The 20,960-nt window shown below is 40.1% G+C and overlaps 1 protein-coding gene across 1 annotated transcript in view; it reads left to right on the top strand.

Moving 5' to 3' along the window:
- Positions 1–20,960, top strand: part of magi2b (membrane associated guanylate kinase, WW and PDZ domain containing 2b) — a 485,372-nt gene that overhangs the window by 458,499 nt on the left and 5,913 nt on the right. Inside the window, exons 20-23 of the mRNA XM_060928197.1 lie at positions 383–575; positions 3,268–3,411; positions 3,590–3,728; positions 17,647–17,735. Coding sequence (XP_060784180.1) covers positions 383–575; positions 3,268–3,411; positions 3,590–3,728; positions 17,647–17,735 — 565 coding nt within the window. The remainder of the gene's footprint in view (positions 1–382; positions 576–3,267; positions 3,412–3,589; positions 3,729–17,646; positions 17,736–20,960) is intronic.

Below are 20,960 nucleotides of genomic sequence, written 5' to 3'. Positions count from 1 at the left end.
ACCTGAAGAACCAAACTATTCTTTCACTCAGTTCATATTGTCGCTTAGCTTCTGATTCTGAATTATTTACCAGCAGATATCTGCTCAATAAAACATGACTCTTGGCTCAGGGATCTGTCCACATGTCTTACTCAGCTTTTAGAGTAGAACTGAGCCTTGGCAGATTTGGCTCTAGCTCAAAGACAGAGGAAAGCAAAGCTTCTGAAGCTTTATGTTAATGGACTGCTGACATTGAAAAAGCTGTTGGATGTGTAAAACGTTACGGCAGCATCTTGAACACCCGACTGGCAGGAGTGTGGTGTAGAGACATGTGGAAAACATGGTGCATGCCGTTACTACATCACTGGGCTTTCTTCTAATTGAAACCTGTTGGTAGCTACAGGTCGGAGGTAAAAGCCAGACAGGATGTTAAACCGGATATCTGCCAGCCGCCGTACACCGACTACAGACAGCCTCCGGTGGACTACAGACATCCCCCAGTAGCAGACTACAGACAGCCTCCGACTATGGACTACAGACACCCGCCTCCTCTCATCGACTACAGACAGCATTCAATCCCAGATTACAGGCCACAGGTAGGACTGCAAACACCAAGCGTGTGGAGAATGGAGCTAATGGAGTGGGTTGATATCACAGTCACATGACCTCACATGAACTGTCGTCATATTATCGTCTTCATACTTCATCTGAGTTATTATTCACCGATACTCACTGAGCCTGAGGCAGATAATTGTTTTAGTATAAATACACAGGTGATTTTATTATTTTTTTAAAATCATATTAAAAATCATTTATTTCAAACTTCAGAAGCAGCATGCAAATGTAATAACGGTGCATACAGACTTGTATCACTTATCTACGCCGAGTCACATAAAATACTTTGTTTTGAAATCGACAAAATAAATCACAATCCCAGCGCACCTTTAAATAGTTTTAGAATAAACTTCGTAGCATCTTTACTGCTTTTAGGAACAGCATTTTCTTTCATCATTTGTAATTCTTCCTCACTTACGGTGACAAAGTGATTTGGCCGCCATTTTGTCGAGTCGCTCGAGATGATTATTGAGAAATAGTCCGAATTTTTCGACCAATCAGCACGCACGATTCTCTGTAATCACCTGTGTATTTATCAGAAGTGAATCATCAGGGCCTTCAGAGAAGGCCCAAACATATCAGCATTTCAATGTTATATTTAATTTATTTCATTCTTTCATAATTTCATTTTAATTATTCTCTTCTAATTTTCTATCAAATTTGCTTCAGAAATGAAAGGGTTACGGTCCTGAAAACATTAAAATCGAGTTATGCAGTGAGATTTGTTTGTTTGTTGTCTCTAGGCTGAGAAGAGTTTCGAGCTGCTCACTCATTGGTTAGGACTTCATTACCGGGACAGAAGGCCACAGGAGTGTATGTTTATGTCGGAAGTGACAGATGAATTAGCCAATCAGATTTTGATTTATAGTGGGAGAGACCAAAAATTTACCGCCCTCTGCCTTCTCGAAGGCCAACACGAGCTTAACCGTGAGTCGGCGCCGTCAGTGCAGCAGTGAAGTCACCTTCCAGCCAGTGTAACGTTCATCGGTAGTGTTAGCGAATGTGAATAAAGCGGTCAAGCCAGTGCTATCTATCGAGAGCAAGTAGCACAGGCTAACGACCGAGAAACTAAGGCCCTGTCCACACGGCAACGGATTCAGGTGAATCTGATAAAATTGTTTATCGTTTCGGCCTGGCGTCCACACGGCACCGGCGTTTTGGGTGCCCCAAAACGAAATCTTTTGAGAACGGGTTCCAGAGTGGAAAAATCTGGCAACGGCGCCGTTGCGAAGTCGTCTGGATGAGTAAAACGGATTTGTTTACGATGACGTCACAACCACATGACTGTCAGTGCTTCACGCCGGGTAGAAGTGTAACGAACTCGATGCGAGTTGTCAACAAATCCTATAACTTGGTTCATGAAACGCGCTTACAAAATATTTTCACTGCTTTCCAAAAACAAAAACAATCCCGCCAGCAAAAATAGGGGAAAAAAAAGGAGCGATCTCACCTCTTCAGATGTTGGTTTAAGTCCAATACATTCCTCAAAAAGGGCGTAGAAGAACAAAGTAATCCATCAACGTGTAGCATTCAATTTATTCCAGACCATTAAAGAATTCTGGAGGATCTCAGAATGTTGGCGTACCGGCTTCCATCTACCCCCATTCATTCCTCTTTCCGCATCTTTCGTTTTACGCTACTGATTAATAATCAAAACTTTATGTGGCTGATGCTACAGAAGAAGGGGTTTATGCGCATGCGTCTACTTCTATTGTTCTGGTGTCTCCGATGGGACCGTCTTACAGCGCACGTAGAGGTGTGGCATGTGTATTGCATCGTTTTCAGCAAGCGTTGCGTTGCCATAATATGTACCTGATATTTTACCGATCCGTTGCCCATGTGGACGCGATATTTTAAAAAAAAAATCTCGTTGCCGTTGTCGTTTGGATGTAGCTTAAGATTTCTGTCTCTAGACTCTTCTTCCACGCTGCACGCTCGATACAGTATTTTTCACTGAGACTTAAGTATTTATTTCCCCATGTAATTTACGTAGTTACTTTTAAAATCGACATCAACAGCTACACACAATGGAGCGACCTGGCAGCCTGCCACTAATCCCTTACAAAATCCTTTGCCCTGTGGCTTTTTTGGTGTGTCTGGCTAAGTTTTGGCTGAGCTGAAGTCCCAGCTCTAATAGTAATGGTTCATCACTTATATTTATACTAAAATTTATTATTGCGTTGAAATAAAACCAGACAGCAACCTATATATTCCAGCTGAAAATACTGTATCACTTGTTGCATGTACTGTTCATTTTAAACAATCATTCTGGCTTATTCTGAGGGGTGTCAATAATTCTGTCGCTGACCATATGTATTGAGTTTGTTTGTGTTTATATCTAGCCTGATTTCATTGAAAATAAAACTATTTTGCTCATAAACTGCCTGAAGTTTTTCTGCGATAACTTTAATTTCCGTATCGAGAAAGATAAACACAATTCACGTTTCCGGCGTTATTGTGCAGCCCCGTGTTTAAGAGAATCTTTGAAACAGAAGCTTGTGTTCGAGTCTCAGCTGCGTGTGGGTGCTGACTCAGCCTTACCCTGGGCATGGGAATTAAAACTCCATTAGAACATGAGCATTAATATAGTGTCACTTGCAGTGAGGAAATGTAATCGAGTAAGCAGTGCTGAAAGCGAGAAGAGCAGTGACTCGTGTGTTGTGTTCTGTACAGGACTACGATTATTTCACAGTCGAGCTGGAGAAGAGTGTCAAGGGCTTCGGCTTCAGCATCAGAGGAGGGAGAGAGTACAAGATGGATTTGTTCGTGCTCCGTCTGGCTGAGGACGGCCCCGCTATACGTAACGGCAGGATGAGGGTCAGTCCAGTGTGTGTGTGTCAGTGCATGGGTGTGTCCCAGAAGCCTCAATGTTCCAGACACCAGATTGTCTCTAGGATGCTCTCTAAATGAATTTGGTCATTATAATCTGTTTCTGGGAATTAGGCTTGGAGAGACAGAAAATGTCGTGATTTTTTTTTTTTGTGTGTGTGTTTAGGTGGGTGATCAGATCATTGAGATAAATGGCGAGAGCACACGGGACATGAGTCACGCCCGGGCCATTGAGCTCATCAAGGCAGGTGGCCGACGAGTGCGTCTGCTGCTCAAACGGGGCACAGGGCAGGTACCTGAATATGGTCTGTATCATATTACACTCATCACCTTACAGACATATTTATATATCATTTTTATTCTATCCACATTCACTGGATATGAGCAATCGCATGCTCTGATTGGCTACTCTACTGCTAGGATATCGACTCGTATACCGTGAGTAGAGAAAAACAAAATGGCGGAGCGTGATACTGAACCAACTGAGGATGAAATATAAACTCCACTCGAAAACACAACCCCAAAAAATACAAAAATAAAAAAGCAACAAAATATGGAATGAAAGTATTTGATGGTAAAAACATATCTTTTTTTTATTTTTAAATAATAATAATAATAATAATAATTATTATTATTATTATAGCATTTTCCACAAATTGCTCCTGTTATTTTGCCGGTTTGATTACATTCTTCGTCTTTAAGCATTAAAATTTGTTTAATTTTTTTAGACTGGTTCAAAAGCTCAAAGAAGTTTGAAAATTACACAACCGAAATGTCCAAGAAAGAATTAAATAAATGCCTGTTGATGTAAATCTTGTCAAATTTGAACATTTTACTACGCATGTATGCAATTTGTCACGTGTCCTCTAAGCGGAAATGATTTTGTCGGACGTTTTGTGTAAAGGTTTATTTATCGAATTTGCAAAAAATAGCAGTAAGAATGCTCTGTTTCTCAAAATCCAGTGAATGTGGATAGAATTAAACAGCTATTCCATTCAATCTCATCGTACATGGCTACGCAGCTTGTTGGCTATCAGCTCATGTACGACTCGATTTCATGGAATATGTGTGTGTATATATAGCATATTATCAAGTATATTGTAAGAACAATCATAATGTGCTTTCTCTGCTGTATGAACTTAAACACAGTGGATATAGAAAGTGTACACACCCCATTCAAATTATCGTTTTTTCTGATGTAAAAAAAATGAGACCACGATAAATAATTTCAAAACTTTTCCCACCTTTAATGTGATCTATAACCTGTACAATTCAATTGAAAAATAAACAAATCTGTTCAGGGGGAAAATCCCATCTCATCTCATTATCTCTAGCCGCTTTATCCTGTTCTACAGGGTCGCAGGCAAGCTGGAGCCTATCCCAGCTGACTACGGGCGAAAGGCGGGGTACACCCTGGACAAGTCACCAGGTCATCACAGGGCTGACACATAGACACAGACAACCATTCACACTCACATTCACACCTACGCTCAATTTAGAGTCACCAGTTAACCTAACCTGCATGTCTTTGGACTGTGGGGGAAACCGGAGCACCCGGAGGAAACCCACGCGGACACGGGGAGAACATGCAAACTCCACACAGAAAGGCCCTCGCCGGCCACAGGGATCGAACCCGGACCTTCTTGCTGTGAGGCGACAGCGCTAACCACTACACCACTGTGCCGCCCCAGGAGGAAAATATAAAAAATAAATAAGCTGGTTGCGTAAGTGTGCACACCCTGAAACTAATACTTTGTTGAAACACCTTTTGGTTTAATTACAGCATTCAGTCTTTTTGGGTTCACACCTGCCATCAATTAAAATGACTCTGATTAACCCCAAATAAAGTTCAGATATTTACTCAGTTGCAGCCTCCAGCAAAAGCCAGCGTTCACAGAGAGCTTACAAAGCATCAAAGGGATCTCAGTGTTGAAAGGTATCAGTCAGGAGAAGGGTGCAAAAACATTTCCACAGCATTAGATATACCATGGAGCACAGTGAAGCCCGTCATCAAGAAGTGGAGAAACTATGGGACAACAGTGACATTACCGAGAACTGGATGTCCCTCCAAAATTGATGAAAAGACAAAACGAAAACTGGTCAGGGAGGCTGCCAAGAGGCCGACAGCAACACTGAAAGAGCTGCAGGAATTTCTGGCAAGTACTGGTTGTGTACTACATGTGACGACAATCTCCCGTATTCTCCATATGTCTGGACTATGAGGTAGGGTCAAAGAAAAACATCCACACCCGGCTAAATTTTGCAAAAAAAAATACATCAATTCTCCCAAAAGCATGTGGGAAAATGTGTTATGGTCTGATGAAATCAAGGTTGAACTTTTTGGCCACAATTCCAAAAGGTATGTTTTGCGCAAAACCAACACTGCGCATCACCAAAAGAACACCATACCCACGGTGAAGCATGGTGGTGGCAGCATCATGTTTTGGGGTTGTTTTTCTCCAGCTGGAACAGGGGCTTTAGTCAAGGTGGAGGGAATTATGAACAGTTCTAAATGCCAGTCAATTTTGGCCCACAACCTTCAGGTGTCTGCTCGAAAGATGAAGAGGAATTTCATCTTTCAGCATGACAAAAGTTTTGGAATGGCCCAGCCAGAGCCCAGACCTAAATCCAATTGAAAATCTGTGGGGTGACCTGAAGAGGGCTGTGCATTAGAGATGCCCTCGCAATCTGACAGATTTGGAGCGCTTTTGCGAGGAAGAGTGGGCAAATATTGCCAAGTCTAGATGTGGCAGGCTGATAGACTCCGACCCAAAAAGACTGAATGCTGTAATTAAATCAAAAGGTGCTTCAACAAAGTATTAGTTTAAGGGTGTGAACACTTGTGCAACCAACTTAGGCTACGTTCACACTGCAGGCTGAAGTGACTCAAATCCGATCTTTTTGCCCATATGTGACCTGTATCCGATCTTTTATTGACAATATGAACGACACAGATCCGATTTTTTCAAATCCGACCCAGGCCGTTTGGATATGTGGTCCTAATTCCGATTCCTATCCGCTCTTTTCATATGCGACTTCAGTCTGAACCGCCAGGTCGCATTCATCCGACTTACACGTCATCAACAAGCCACAAACGTCACTATTCTGCGCTGAAGTAGGCGGCGGGTCTCTCAAAAAAGTTACAACAACATGGCGCATAATCACGGGCGCAGATAGAGGGTGGGACGAGTCATATTTAAATTCACCTCGTTCGGTCCCCCCTACTTATAGGGAGGGAAAAACGTCTATGCTGTCTTTCTTTGCATAAGGCAAACCTCACGGAAAAATCAAAAGACTAATTACCATTCGGTTTATTGAGGTGCACAGCAGTGTATACATAGTTGCAACAACTCACATAAAACAAAACAAAGACTGATATTCGGTTGGTTGAGCTGCGCAGACTGCACAGGTTGCGAGCTCGAGCTTGGTTGCTATGGTTACTAACAACAAGTTTGACAGGCATGTTGGGGTTGGTTTGCTGGCAGCTTTGTCCCCCCCCCCCCCCCCCAGTTTTTTGTCCCCCCCCCCAGTTCAAAAAACGTATCTGCGCCCCTGCGCATGACATCAATGCGAGGGACGCTTCGGGCTGTGAAGGTTCTGAATCTTCTCAATGGAAGGACGCAGAGGTTAGGGAGCTGATTTCCATTTGGGGGGATACAGCTGTTCAAGCTAGATTGGATGAGTCATACCGCAACCGGGCGGTTTTACTTCCGTAAACACTGGCCATGCTCACTGCGTGTGACGTCGTCGTATCCTGCAGTGCGCATGCGGAACACTTTTAGGTCGCTTTTCGTTCATACTGAGGATCACATACAAGTCGCATATATTTGTTAATGTGAACGACCTCACAAAAAAATCGGATTTCACAAAAAAATCGGAATTGAGCATTAAGCCTTGCAGTGTGAACGTAGCGTTATTGTACATTTTTTATTTTTTATGTTTTTCCCCCTGAACAGATTTGTTTGTTTTTCAGTTAAATTGTACAGGTTATAGGTCACATTAAAGGTGGGAAAAGTTTTGAAATTATTTATCGTGGTTTCATTTTTTTTTACATCAGAAAAACCTATAATTTTAACGGGGTGTGTACACTTTCTATATCCACTGTATATCTCTGGAAATATTACCTTTTATTATGAATGACTTTAAATCCAAATATGAAATTGACACAATTTCCTATGTACCCCAAATGTAGTCGATCAGTCAATAGTGTCTGAAGTTTAGTTTAGTTTTGTTTTTTTTAAAGCTAATATGGCTAGCTCATAAGAAACGCTTTTATCCTCCGGTTCAGCACCATAACACACAACCTGCAAACATAAATCAGCACACACTCTCCCCGAATAGCACAAATTGTTATGTTTTTTCTGACATTACGTTTAAAGTGGGGGGGAACCCACAAACTATTGCAGCAAACTTAAATCCAGACCACTTTCTCTCTCAGCACATAGTTTGGTGTCACTGATGCAGATTCCAGGCTCACAGAGAAGCTGTGGCCTGAAACATCTCATGAAATCCATTTCAGTTGCAGGTTTATGTGTGTGTGTGTGTGTGTGTGTGTAATATATATATATATATATATATATATATATATATATATATATATATATATATATATATATATGAGTGATTCCACGCTTATGGGTACTGAAATGGGGACATGAACTTATTTTTAAAAATTCACCTAAAACCATTTCTTTTTTTTTACCGTCAGGTCACAAAACATGTAATCTTTAATGAATGATATGTTAAAAGATAACTTTAATTTTCTGAGATGTAATAAAAACATATTTATATGCCAAAGTCAGAACGTAACAGAAGTGTTGTGGACATATAGATTCTCAATTTTAACAATGTAGAATTACTTTTTGAAACATAGGAAGGTGATGTTTTAGCAAATATAATTAATAAACATGTGTAGTAGAATAAACATACACATTCTTTCAATAAGATTAACATGGTATAGAGCTAGATTGTAATTAATTTGTAACAGACGCGAGATGGACAATCGTAACAGAAGTAATGTAACAGACATCATTTTGGAACTCATAGGCTTGACTTTGGCATATAAATATGTTTTTATTACAGCTCAGAAAATTAAAGTTATCTTTTAACATATCATTCATTAAAGATTACATGTTTTGTGACCTGATGGTAAAAAGAGAAATGGTTTTAGGTGAATAAGTTCATGTCCCCATTTCAGTACCCATAAGCGTGGAATCACTCATATATATCCCAGCTCCGAAGGGTGGGGGGATATACTGGTTTACCTCTGTCCGTTCATCCGTCCGTCCACAACACCCTTTTTCTCAGCAACCACAAATCATAGCCACTGAATTCTTGGTACCAAACTTCAGCTTGGGGTTCTATACCGTGTATACTGTTTTCAGGTCTGTCGCACATCGACTTCCTGTTTACTGATTGAATGTATTTACGAAACATATAGCGTGGATTTACAAAATTTTCGTAACACTTTTCTCAGCAACTACAAATCACAACTGTTTGATATTTGGGACCGAGCTTCAGCTTGGGGTTCTATACCGTGTATACCGTTTTCAGGTCTGTCGCACATCGACTTCCTGGTTACCGACTGAATGTATTTATGAAACATATAGTGTGTAGTTTAACGCTATTTCAAGAAGCAAAATGCTATTTCAAAATGACAGTTTACCAGGATGCTATTTGAAATCCCTGGGGAGAGACCCTGCTCTTTACTTACTTGTTTCAGGGTTAATTATTGGTTAAAGTTAACATTCATAATAAATGTCCTATTCCTTCGATTGCTTGCATTCTGATATACAGCGGGGCAAAAAAGTATTTAGTCAGTCACCAATTGTGCAAGTTCTCCCACTTAAAAAGATGAGAGAGGCCTGTAATTTTCATCACCTCAACTATGGGAGACAAAATGAGAAAAAAAAATCCAGAAAATCACATTGTCTGATTTTTAAAGAATTTATTTGCAAATTATGGTGGAAAATAAGTATTTGGTCAATAACAAAAGTTCATCTCAATACTTTGTTATATACCCTTTGTTGGCAATGACAGAGGTCAAACGTTTTCTGCAAGTCTTCACAAGGTTTTCACACACTGTTGCTGGTATTTTGGCCCATTCCTCCATGCAGATCTCCTCTAGAGCAGTGATGTTTTGGGGCTGTCGCTGGGCAACACGGACTTTCAACTCCCTCCAAAGATTTTCTATGGGGTTGAGATCTGGAGACTGGCTAGGCCACTCCAGGACCTTGAAATGCTTCTTACGAAGCCACTAATGGTACTTTTTTTGGTTTCCGTTTCCGGTTGAGAGTACATCATGCGCATTCTGGCTGCCGCTTCTCACCAGAGCTTTTTTTTTTCTTTCTTTTTCAATTTTCATTTTATTTATTTATTTTTTCTGTGTGTTTGTGTAGTTTGATGTTTGTTTGAGTGTTTTGTCCGCCGGTTGTGGTGTAGCTCCGGACCCAGTTTTGGGCGTTGGTTCCCTCTAGGCCTTGGTTTGCTGTGGGTGATGCCTGTGCTCCCAGCTGTGGACTGCAGTGAGCTCGCTGCTCATTTAACATTCGTGGTTGTCCAGTGCTCTGCGCTTTAATGCTTGGCGTGATGTTCCGAGCGATGTTGCTCGGTGGCGTCGCGGCGGCTGTGCAGGTGGTTTGGGACACACCAGCGCTCTGCGTGGCGGAGCTTCTGTGCTCGCTTTCTGGATCCACGGCGTGGTGTTTGAGCGATGTGGCTGACGGCATCACGGCGGCTGTGCTGGAGATGTGGGACTCGTTTTCATGCGCCTTTTGGTGGGACTGTGGCTGCTACACCACTGGAATTACATCCTGACTCCTACTTGGTGGACTTTTTATTTATTTATTTATTTATTTATTTATTTATTATTTTTTATTGTTATTATTTTTTTCTTTGTCTATAATTGTAAAGCGTCCTTGGGTTTCTTGAAAGGCGCTATATAAGTTGAACTTATTATTATATTATTATTACTCCTTCGTTGCCCGGGCGGTGTGTTTGGGATCATTGTCATGCTGAAAGACCCAGCCACGTTTCATCTTCAATGTCCTTGCTGATGGAAGGAGGTTTTCACTCAAAATCTCACGATACATGGCCCCATTCATTCTTTCCTTTACACGGATCAGTCGTCCTGGTCCCTTTGCAGAAAAACAGCCCCAAAGCATGATGTTTCCACCCCCATGCTTCACAGTAGGTATGGTGTTCTTTGGATGCAACTCAGCATTCTTTCTCCTCCAAACACGACAAGTTGAGTTTTTACCAAAAAGTTCTATTTTGGTTTCATCTGACCATATGACATCCTCTTCTGGATCATCCAAATGCTCTCTAGCAAACTTCAGACGGGCCTGGACATGTACTGGCTTAAGCAGGGGGACACGTCTGGCACTGCAGGATTTGAGTCCCTGGCGGCGTAGTGTGCTACTGATGGTAGCCTTTGTTACTTTGGTCCCAGCTCTCTGCAGGTCATTCACTAGGTCCCCCCGTGTGGTTCTGGGATTTTTGCTCACCGTTCTTGTGATCATTTTGACCCCACAGGGTGAGATCTTGCGTGGAGCCCCAGATCGAGGGAGATTATCAGTGGTCTTGTACGTCTTCCATTTTCTAATAATTGCTCCCACAGTTGATTTCTTCACACCAAGCTGCTTACCTATTGCAGATTCAGTCTTCCCAGCCTGGTGCAGGTCTACAATTTTGTTTCTGGTGTCCTTTGACAGCTCTTTGGTCTTGGCCATAGTGGAGTTTGGAGTGTGACTGTTTGAGGTTGTGGACAGGTGTCTTTTATACTGATAATGAGTTCAAACAGGTGCCATTAATGCAGGTAACGAGTGGAGGACAGAGGAGCCTCTTTTTTTTTAAAGATTTTTTTCTGGGTTTTTTTCACCTTTTTATTATTGGATAGGACAGTGTAGAAGTTAAAGAAGAAGTTGTTACAGGTCTGTGAGAGCCAGAAATCTTGCTTGTTTGTAGGTGACCAAATGCTTATTTTACCGAGGAATTTACCAATTAATTCATTAAAAATCCTACAATGTGATTTCCTGGATTCTTTCCCCCTATTCTGTCTCTCATAGTTGAAGTGTACCTATGATGAAAATCACAGGCCTCTCTCATCTTTTTAAGTGGGAGAACTTGCAGTTGGTGGCTGACTAAATACTTTTTTGCCCCACTGTAAGCGAGAGCGGGGGGATACGCAAGTGAGCAGTAGCTCACAGTTGATCTTGTTTTTTTATGAATATGAATTCTGCTGATGTTGCTCTGCATAAAGGCACCTGCCAAATGCTGTAAATGCACATTGTATAAAACTAATGAGGAAAACAGGTTTACTTAGACAAATTGTGTTTTTGAGGCAAATGCGTGCTGATTTATGATTATACAGTATATGGCTAAAAGTTTGTGCACGCCTGACCGTCATGTCCATATGGGTTTATTGAGTATCCTGTTCCAAATCCGTGGGCATTAAGATGATTTGGTCTCCCTTTTCTGCTATAACAGCCTCCAGTCTCCTGGGAAGGCTTTCCACTAAATTTTGGAGCACAGCAGCCACAAGGGCATAAGTGAAGTCAGGTCATGGTGTTGGATGAGGAGACTTGGGGTGCAGTCAGCGTTCAAATTCATCCCAAAGGTATTTATTGGTGTCGAGGTAAGGAGTGTACAGCCTACTCGAGTTCTTCCACTCCAACTTTGACAAACCATGGAGCACGCTTTGTGCACAGGGACGCTGTCAGGCTGGAACAGGTTTACAAAGACATTCTATACAATTATGTGCTTCTAAGTTTGGGGAAGAACCACATATAGGTGTGATGGTCAGGTGTCCACAAACTTTAGTTTAGTTTAGTTTATTGTGGTTTGCCACAAAAACATAAAATGATTACAATAAATACAAAAACAAACAGAATTAAATGCAACCAAACACAAAAAAATACAAAATAATAAATAAAACAATCAACATGGTGGCAAGGGACAATAACAGGGCTCGTGGCCCAACTGAAAATTGCCCCTTGTGCTAAAAAGGGAAAAATATCTAAAAAAAAACACATGAATATCAAAATACAAAAATACAGAAAAGTAATAAAATAAAACTACAAAGAGTGTTACATGGAAAAATATACAACCCCGATTCCAAAAAAAATTGGGACAAAGTACAAATTGTAAATAAAAATGGAATGCAATAATTTACAAATCCCAAAAACTGATATTCTATTCACAATAGAACATAGACAACATATCAAATGTCGAAAGTGAGACATTTTGAAATTTCATGCCAAATATTGGCTCATTTGAAATTTCATGACAGCAACACATCTCAAAAAAGTTGGGACAGGGGCAATAAGAGGCTGGAAAAGTTAAAGGTACAAAAAAGGAACAGCTGGAGGACCAAATTGCAACTCATTAGGTCAATTGGCAATAGGTCATTAACATGACTGGGTATAAAAAGAGCATCTTGGAGTGGCAGCGGCTCTCAGAAGTAAAGATGGGAAGAGGATCACCAATCCCCCTAATTCTGCGCCAACAAATAGTGGAGCAATATCAGAAAGGAGTTCAACAGTGTAAAATTGCAAAGAGTTTGAACATATCATCTACAGTGCATAATATCATCAAAAGATTCAGAGAATCTGGAAGAATCTCTGTGCGTAAGGGTCAAGGCCGGCAAACCATACTGGGTGCCAGTGATCTTCGGGCCCTTAGACGGCACTGCATCACATACAGGCATGCTTCTGTATTGGAAATCACAAAATGGGCTCAGGAATATTTCCAGAGAACATTATCTGTGAACACAATTCACCGTGCCATCCGCCGTCGCCAGCTAAAACACTATAGTTCAAAGAAGAAGCCGTATCTAAACATGATCCAGAAGTGCAGACGTCTTCTCTGGGCCAAGGCTCATTTAAAATGGACTGTGGCAAAGTGGAAAACTGTTCTGTGGTCAGACGAATCAAAATTTGAAGTTCTTTATGGAAATCAGGGACGCCGTGTCATTCGGACTAAAGAGGAGAAGGACGACCCAAGTTGTTATCAGCGCTCAGTTCAGAAGCCTGCATCTCTGATGGTATGGGGTTGCATTAGTGCGTGTGGCATGGGCAGCTTACACATCTGGAAAGACACCATCAATGCTGAAAGGTATATCCAGGTTCTCGAGCAACATATGCTCCCAACCAGACGACGTCTCTTTCAGGGAAGACCTTGCATTTTCCAACATGACAATGCCAAACCACATACTGCATCAATTACAGCATCATGGCTGCGTAGAAGAAGGGTCCGGGTACTGAACTGGCCAGCCTGCAGTCCAGATCTTTCACCCATAGAAAACATTTGGTGCATCATAAAACGGAAGATACGACAAAAAAGACCTAAGACAGTTGAGCAACTAGAATCCTACATTAGACAAGAATGGGTTAACATTCCTATCCCTAAACTTGAGCAACTTGTCTCCTCAGTCCCCAGACGTTTACAGACTGTTGTAAAGAGAAAAGGGGATGTCTCACAGTGGTAAACATGGCCTTGTCCCAACTTTTTTGAGATGTGTTGTTGTCATGAAATTTAAAATCACCTAATTTTTCTCTTTAAATGATACATTTTCTCAGTTTAAACATTTGATATGTCATCTGTGTTCTATTCTGAATAAAATATGGAATTTTGAAACTTCCACATCATTGCATTCCATTTTTATTTACAATTTGTACTTTGTCCCAACTTTTTTGGAATTGGGGTTGTAATAGACCTATATAAATCTGTTTTATAATATACTTTGAAGTTTGTAATCAAGTGCTTAAAAATATATATGTCTGCCACGGGATTTTTGTACCAGATGCTCTGTTTACAGAATGCATAGAAATGATGTTGAAAAGCGTGTGATATTTTGCACCATTTTCGCTGGCTGATCCAGTAACTATCAACAAATAATCACCTCAATAGCACCCCTATGGGAGATTATGTCAGAATATTAGTCGCCGATACTCCGTTTCTAATACAGGACCATCTTTAACCTGTACAAAATGTTACCAACAAAGCTGGAACTGTTGTTGATACAAGATAGTCATAAAATGTGTTTTTATTCTTTCTAACCTCTGAACATGCAGTGTTGAAAACATGGAAACCAGAACTCAGGATCAGTCAGTACATGGACAATGAATGGACACTGTCAAGTCGAGCGTTGATTCATTTCCAGTTCTGGACAGTAACTACACAGGAGTCATTTAAAACGAGTCCCTGTCTCAAGTCCTCTAGAACCAGCCTCAGTCCAACACAGTCATGGATAATGTTAAAAGTGGTAAATGTATCCCGTAGGGACGCTATTGAGGGAATTATTTAAATAATATTGGCTGGCTTTTTTCGTGGTATATTAGATATATTCCATTCAGCTAGCATGATAGTGAATGAGTTGAAGACGAGTAGCTGAATGGAATATGTCTGATATACCACGAAAAAAGCCAGCCAGTATTATTATTATTATTATACATATTCGATGGAACAATTGTAGATTTTACAAAAAGTTAAGAACAGGGCGGTAACTTACCAATATTGAATGCCGATTCTGATCGAATGTAATTCAATGTTCTGTACAAAGTCAAAGTTCTAACCATAAAAATAGTACAAGTCCAAAACGCCTGAACAACAACCCAACTTATATACAAGCTATATACAGGTAGACAGTTCAAGTTCAAAGTTACTTTTGGTCGTAGCTAATTGTTACATCGCAGTTGTTCAAAACAAAAGGGCTTTGCTGAGTGAAGTCCTCTTGTAAAAGTCTCCGTCACTTTTCCTCACCTCCAAGTAGAACTTTGACAAAATATTTCCACTATTGCTCTCTCTTCCAGTTTTTCGATGTCCGTTGGTATGTTTTTCTCTTGTAAATATGCATGAAGAATATCCAGTCAAGTTTTGGTAGCCTTTCGGGTGTTCAGTGCGTCTGTCTCTTTCAATCTCTGCTTTTAATGAAGCAAACCTCACCGCCATGTTTGTGTACAAACTGTCACAGTCACTCACTAGTACAGAAGTTTTACATCTCCGACGTGTCTCTTTTCCAGCTTTTCGATGTCCATTGGTATGTTTTTCTCTTGTAAATATGCATGAAGAACATATCATGAAGTTTTGGTAGCCTTTCCGGTGTTCAGCACATCTTTCGTTTCAGTTTTCAGTTGATTTATTTAGTGCTTAAACCTAGAACTGGATCTTCTCTCTTTCCTGGCTGACAAAGAAATGATCGTGCGCGTGCGCAGCAGAAAAGTTTTGTCACTGGATCTTTGCATGAGCTCCGATGTGTGACGTCGTGTTGTCTTGACAACACGCAATATTATAACAATATTGCATGCTCATGCTCCATTGGGGAGAGTGGCGTAATACATGGAGGATAAGCAATATGATAATATTGCATGCCATCAATAAACCTGCTAGATGGGAATAGAATGCGTGTTTTTCTTCCATGGAAAAAGTGTCCTGTATGTATAATAATCATTAATAGTTACTGGATCAGCTAACGAAAACGGTGCAAAATATTTTGCGCTTTTCAATGCTGTTTCTACACATTCTGTAAACAGAGCATCTGGTTTCAAAAATTCCTTTGGCACAACACACATCAGGGAAGCCATAGTCTAATGGTTAGAGAAGCAACTTTGGGACCAAAAGGTCGCCAGTTTGATTTCCTGAACCAGCAGGAATGGTTGAAGTGCCCTTGAGCAAAGCACCTAGCTCCCTAGGCTGCTGGGTTTGTTGTACGTTGCTCTGGATAAGAGCGTCTGTTGAATGCCTGTAATGTAATGTAATATAATAATAATCATGGTAGGATTAAGGATTATATATTTTGGCTCTATACTGTATTGTCCCTGATAGCTATAAATGGAGTCCAACCAAAGTGAAGGCTGAGAAAAATGCATCATGGTCCCTGAAATCAGGTGTTTTTTTTTTATTTTATTTTATTGACAATTTGACATGAAATCTAGAATATAAGCAAGCTTTTTGGTTGAAACCAAACATTCAGCCAAGCCCCTAACATTAGCTGGTATCTTCGTTAACGGAATGACGAAGCACCAGTATAATTCTTGAAAGCAAAGATTAGAAAGTTTAGATTAGACATGAGAAAGTTCTCCTTTCGACAGTGGATTTAAAACTCACTCAACACTCCCATTCATGACTTTGAGAAAAGCGACGTACATCAGAAATACACATCTACAAACATTGCACAAGAGGCGTACGCCACACTGTCAATTTTTTGGAAGCCTTTTGAAGCAAGATTGCCTAATCTCGCTGAATTACGCTGACATGCCTGAACTGTGCCTGTTGATCTCAGACTGAAGCGCGTGAAGCCGAGCAGCACAGTCAGTCACCACAGGCACTGAGGTAAGTACGTGTGCTTATTTTAGGCTTGGCTGCTCTTACTCTTCGTCCTGTGTGATTGAAATGATTTTGAACAAATACCATGAAATATAGACTTTCTCTATTAATACTTGTGATTTTTTTTTTTTTTTTGGGTCTGTGAAATGAAGCACATTTTGTCATAAATTCAGTGTTGCTCTCACGATCGTCTTCCCTTTAGACCTGTTAGAAACATTATTTTCAAAGCTCAGAATGAGAGAATATCAAGACTCGAAATGGTTGATTGACTACATTTGAGGAAAAATGTGTGTTTGATAAATTTTCTCTGAAATGTCATTCTTTATTCTCTGGTCTCTACTGGCTGGGTTCAGTTAGTCGCTCGAAATGAAAAATCCATAAGAATGTACGAATTTTTATTTTATTTTTATTTTTTTTTACTGATGGCTGAAAAAGTCAGCAACCTTAATGAAGGCAATTTAAGGATAGCACCTGCTTCGTTGAGAAGTTCACGGTATACAGAGGCAGCTGATTTGTTTTTAATAGTTTATATAATTTTAATTGTCAGTGCGCTTGGCTACCTTTATTTCTAATCACTTCGTTGAACACGAAGCGTGTGTGTGTGAGAGAGAGAGAGAGCACTCAGGTCTCTGGCAAGGAGCCAGTCAGCCTCATCACACAAATTCACATTTGGATCAGAAAGTAAAAGCAGGATGACTGAGCCAGCTTTGAGCTGCTTTGCCAGACTCTAATGACAAAGCGGACGTCGGAAAATCAGCAAGCTGAAACCTGGCTAGTAGAGATAAGACGTTATTTTGCACCATGCTGTTCTCTAACTGCTTGTAGTATTAACTCGTCTTCTCCTTCTGCTTTTACTCTTAATACCAGTGATAGAGTAGGTCTTTACTCCCTGTCTCGTAGGAATGGTACCTTCCAACCTTTCCATGTGCATGAAAAGCGACACTCTTGCCTCTCCTTATTTCTTCATAATGGGACACTCTAAAGATACGGTTTGTGGCAAACTGCATGCTTGGTTGTTTTGTTTTCTTTTTTCTCTGGTTCTGCTTCTTTCCTTCTTTTATTCACACATAATACCTGTTTTCCAGCAGATAGAGTGCTTTTTATTAATGACTTGCTTGCTACTTACACCTTTAAAGGGGCGGTTTGTAATTTTCTGCGCCCTCTCCTGCACACACAATGAAAACACTGTCTTTACATCAACATGGATTTTACGAGTGACAAAAACATTATATTTAACAGTTATTCCACAGAATAACTCGAGTCGAATACGAGCTGATGGCTGTACCCATGTACAACGAGATTGAGTGGAATAACTGTTTTATTCTATCCAAATTCACCGGATTTTAGGAAACAGAGCATTTTTATTTTGATTTTTTGCAAATTCAATCAATGAAAACTTTGATACAAAACGTCTGACCAAATCATTTCCACTTAGAATGTAAACAAACGACAGGAGCAATTTGTGAAAAATGCTATAATAATAATTCTTGAAAAATAAAAAAGGTGTGTTCTTACCATCAAATTTCATTTCATATTTTGTTGCGCTTTTTTTTTTTGGTATTTTTGGGGGGTTTTGTTTTCAAGTAGAGTTTTTATTTCGTCCTCGGTTGGTTCAGCAACACGCGTCGCCATTTTGTTTTTCTCTACTCACGGCATATGAGCTGATATCCTAGCAGTAGAGTAGCCAATCAGAGCATGCAATTGCTCATATCCAGTGAACATGGATGGAATAATACGAGATATTGTATTGTTGCGTAGAATGTCATACACTGCTTCGGGTTTCGCAGCAACACCACTTGCAAGGAACTCGCACATCACACAGACAGAACTTTAAACAACGTCTGCAACGAGAAAAGAGTCAAAGAAGGCAAGACCTGTAAAGTCGGAAGTGTGGAAGGTTTTTCCAGCATGATGCTGTGCTGGATATGTAAAGCAGAGATGGACTTTAATAGCCGCACATGGGTGATACATAAACATTTAAAACCAAGACAGACACCAGCACTGCAGCTCATCTTCAACTCTTACTTTTTAAATCAATTACACCTAGCTTTTGACTTTAGTAATGTTTACGTAATGTTTTAGGAAAACAGCATCATATTTTACTGATGTGTGGTCAACGTGATAAAATATGTGAAATAATTGCATAATAATTTTATAGTATAATAAAGCATTTAAATTTCACATTTTAATTTTGGCTTGTTAATACTATTTAGATCCACATTCTTCAGTTATTCTATCCACATTCACTGGATATGAGCAATCGCGCGCTCTGATTGGCTACTCTACTACTAGGATATCAGCTCATATACCGTGAGTCGAGAAAAACAAAATGGCCGAGCGTGTTGCTGAACCAACCGAGGACGAAATAAAAACTCTACTCGAAAACAAAACCCCAAAAATACAAAAAAAGCAACAAAATATGGAATAAAAGAATTTGATGGTAAGAATGTATCTTTTTTGTTTTTCAAGGATTATTATCGTTATCGCATTTTTCACAAATTGCTCCTGTCATTTCGCCGGTTTGTTTACATTGTACGCGGAAATTATTTTGTCAGATGTTTTGTATAAAGTTTTTATTTATCAAATTTGCAAAAAATCAAAATAAAAATGTTCCGTTTCTCAAAATCCAGTGAATGTGGACAGAATAAAACCGTTATTCCACTCAATCTCGCTGTACATGGTTTATAGACAACTCGGTGCTACGCGCCTTGTCAGCTATCAGCTCATGTACGACTCGATTTCATGGAATAACTTAGTAAATGTCAAACTTCTTGTCATTGTTTAAAATGGTCACATTCCTTATTTGTCTCTTAATTGAAATGTATTATTGCTATTGGAAGAGATAATTTGATAATGGACCGGTGTTACTGGATAATGGATGAAATAATAGACTAAATGATATAATTTTAAAAAATCATTATGAACAAACACAGAGTACTTTACATTTTGTACATAATGGACACCACCTTTAGATCACCACGAGGGCTCAGTGAAAGAAGATGAAGGTAAAGAAAAAGATGGTGCATGTTTATTGGCTGGTGTTGTCACATTTTTCATCATCCCAAATTTCTGCAGTTTTCCTCCAAGTCGCTACATTGGGTGACATTAACAATTGGTGAATCTATAGTGAGTCCAGGTGGTGCAATGGTTAGCACTGTCACCTCACAGCAAGAAGGTTCCAGGTTCAAATCTCACAGCTGATGGAAGCCTTTCTGTGTGGAGCTTGCACATTGGGTTTCCTCTGGGTGCTCTGGTTTCCCCACAGTCCAAAAAGATGTGATTAGGTTAACTGGCTACTCTAAATTGCCCATAGGTGTGAATGGTTGAGAGGTGAAAATCTCTATAATAATCCAGTAGAAGGCCACTTACCACTTTTCATAAATCACTAGAAACTAATGGCTGGAGCCGTCAGAGCAGCTCCAGCCGCTATATTTTTATAGTGATATAAAAATAAATAGACAGTGAGACCACAAGACTGCCATTGTCAAGTCCAAGACCAGGACTAGCTACACTCTCAGAAAATAAAGTACATTTTTGTACCTTTAGCAGCACAACAGCTTGTCACTGGGGCAGTACCCTCTAAGGTACTTATTTGTATCCTTTATATACTGATTGGGAACATGCATGTATATTTTGGCCCTAAAAAAGTACACATAGTTACCTTGAGGTCCAATAATGAGCCCTAGGAGGTACAGTGGTGCTTGAAAGTTTGTGAACCCTTTAGAATTTTCTATATTTCTACATAAATATGACCTAAAGCATCATCAGATTTTCACACAAGTCCTAAAAGTAGATAAAGAGAACCCAGTTAAACAAATGAGACAAAAATATTATACTTGCTCATTTATTTATTGAGGAAAATGATCCAATATTACATATCTGTGAGTGGCAAAAGTATGTGAACCTTTGCTTTCAGTATCTGGTGTGACCCCCTTGTGCAGCAATAACTGCAACTAAACGTTTGCGGTAACTGTTGATCAGTCCTGCACACCGGCTTGGAGGAATTTTAGCCCATTCCTCCGTACAGAACAGCTTCAACTCTGGGATGTTGGGTGGGTTTCCTCACATGAACTGCTCGCTTCAGGTCCTTCCACAATATTTCGATGGATTAAGGTCAGGACTTTGACTTGGCCATTCCAAAACATTCACTTTATTCTTTAACCATTCTTTGGTAGAACGACTTGTGTGTTTAGGGTCGTTGTCTTGCTGCATGA

Source organism: Neoarius graeffei, chromosome 8 (genome assembly GCF_027579695.1).
Source record: "Neoarius graeffei isolate fNeoGra1 chromosome 8, fNeoGra1.pri, whole genome shotgun sequence".
Lineage (NCBI taxonomy): Eukaryota > Metazoa > Chordata > Actinopteri > Siluriformes > Ariidae > Neoarius > Neoarius graeffei.
The sequence above is the reverse complement of the archived record's forward strand: the minus strand, read 5'-3'. Positions and strand labels throughout refer to the sequence as shown.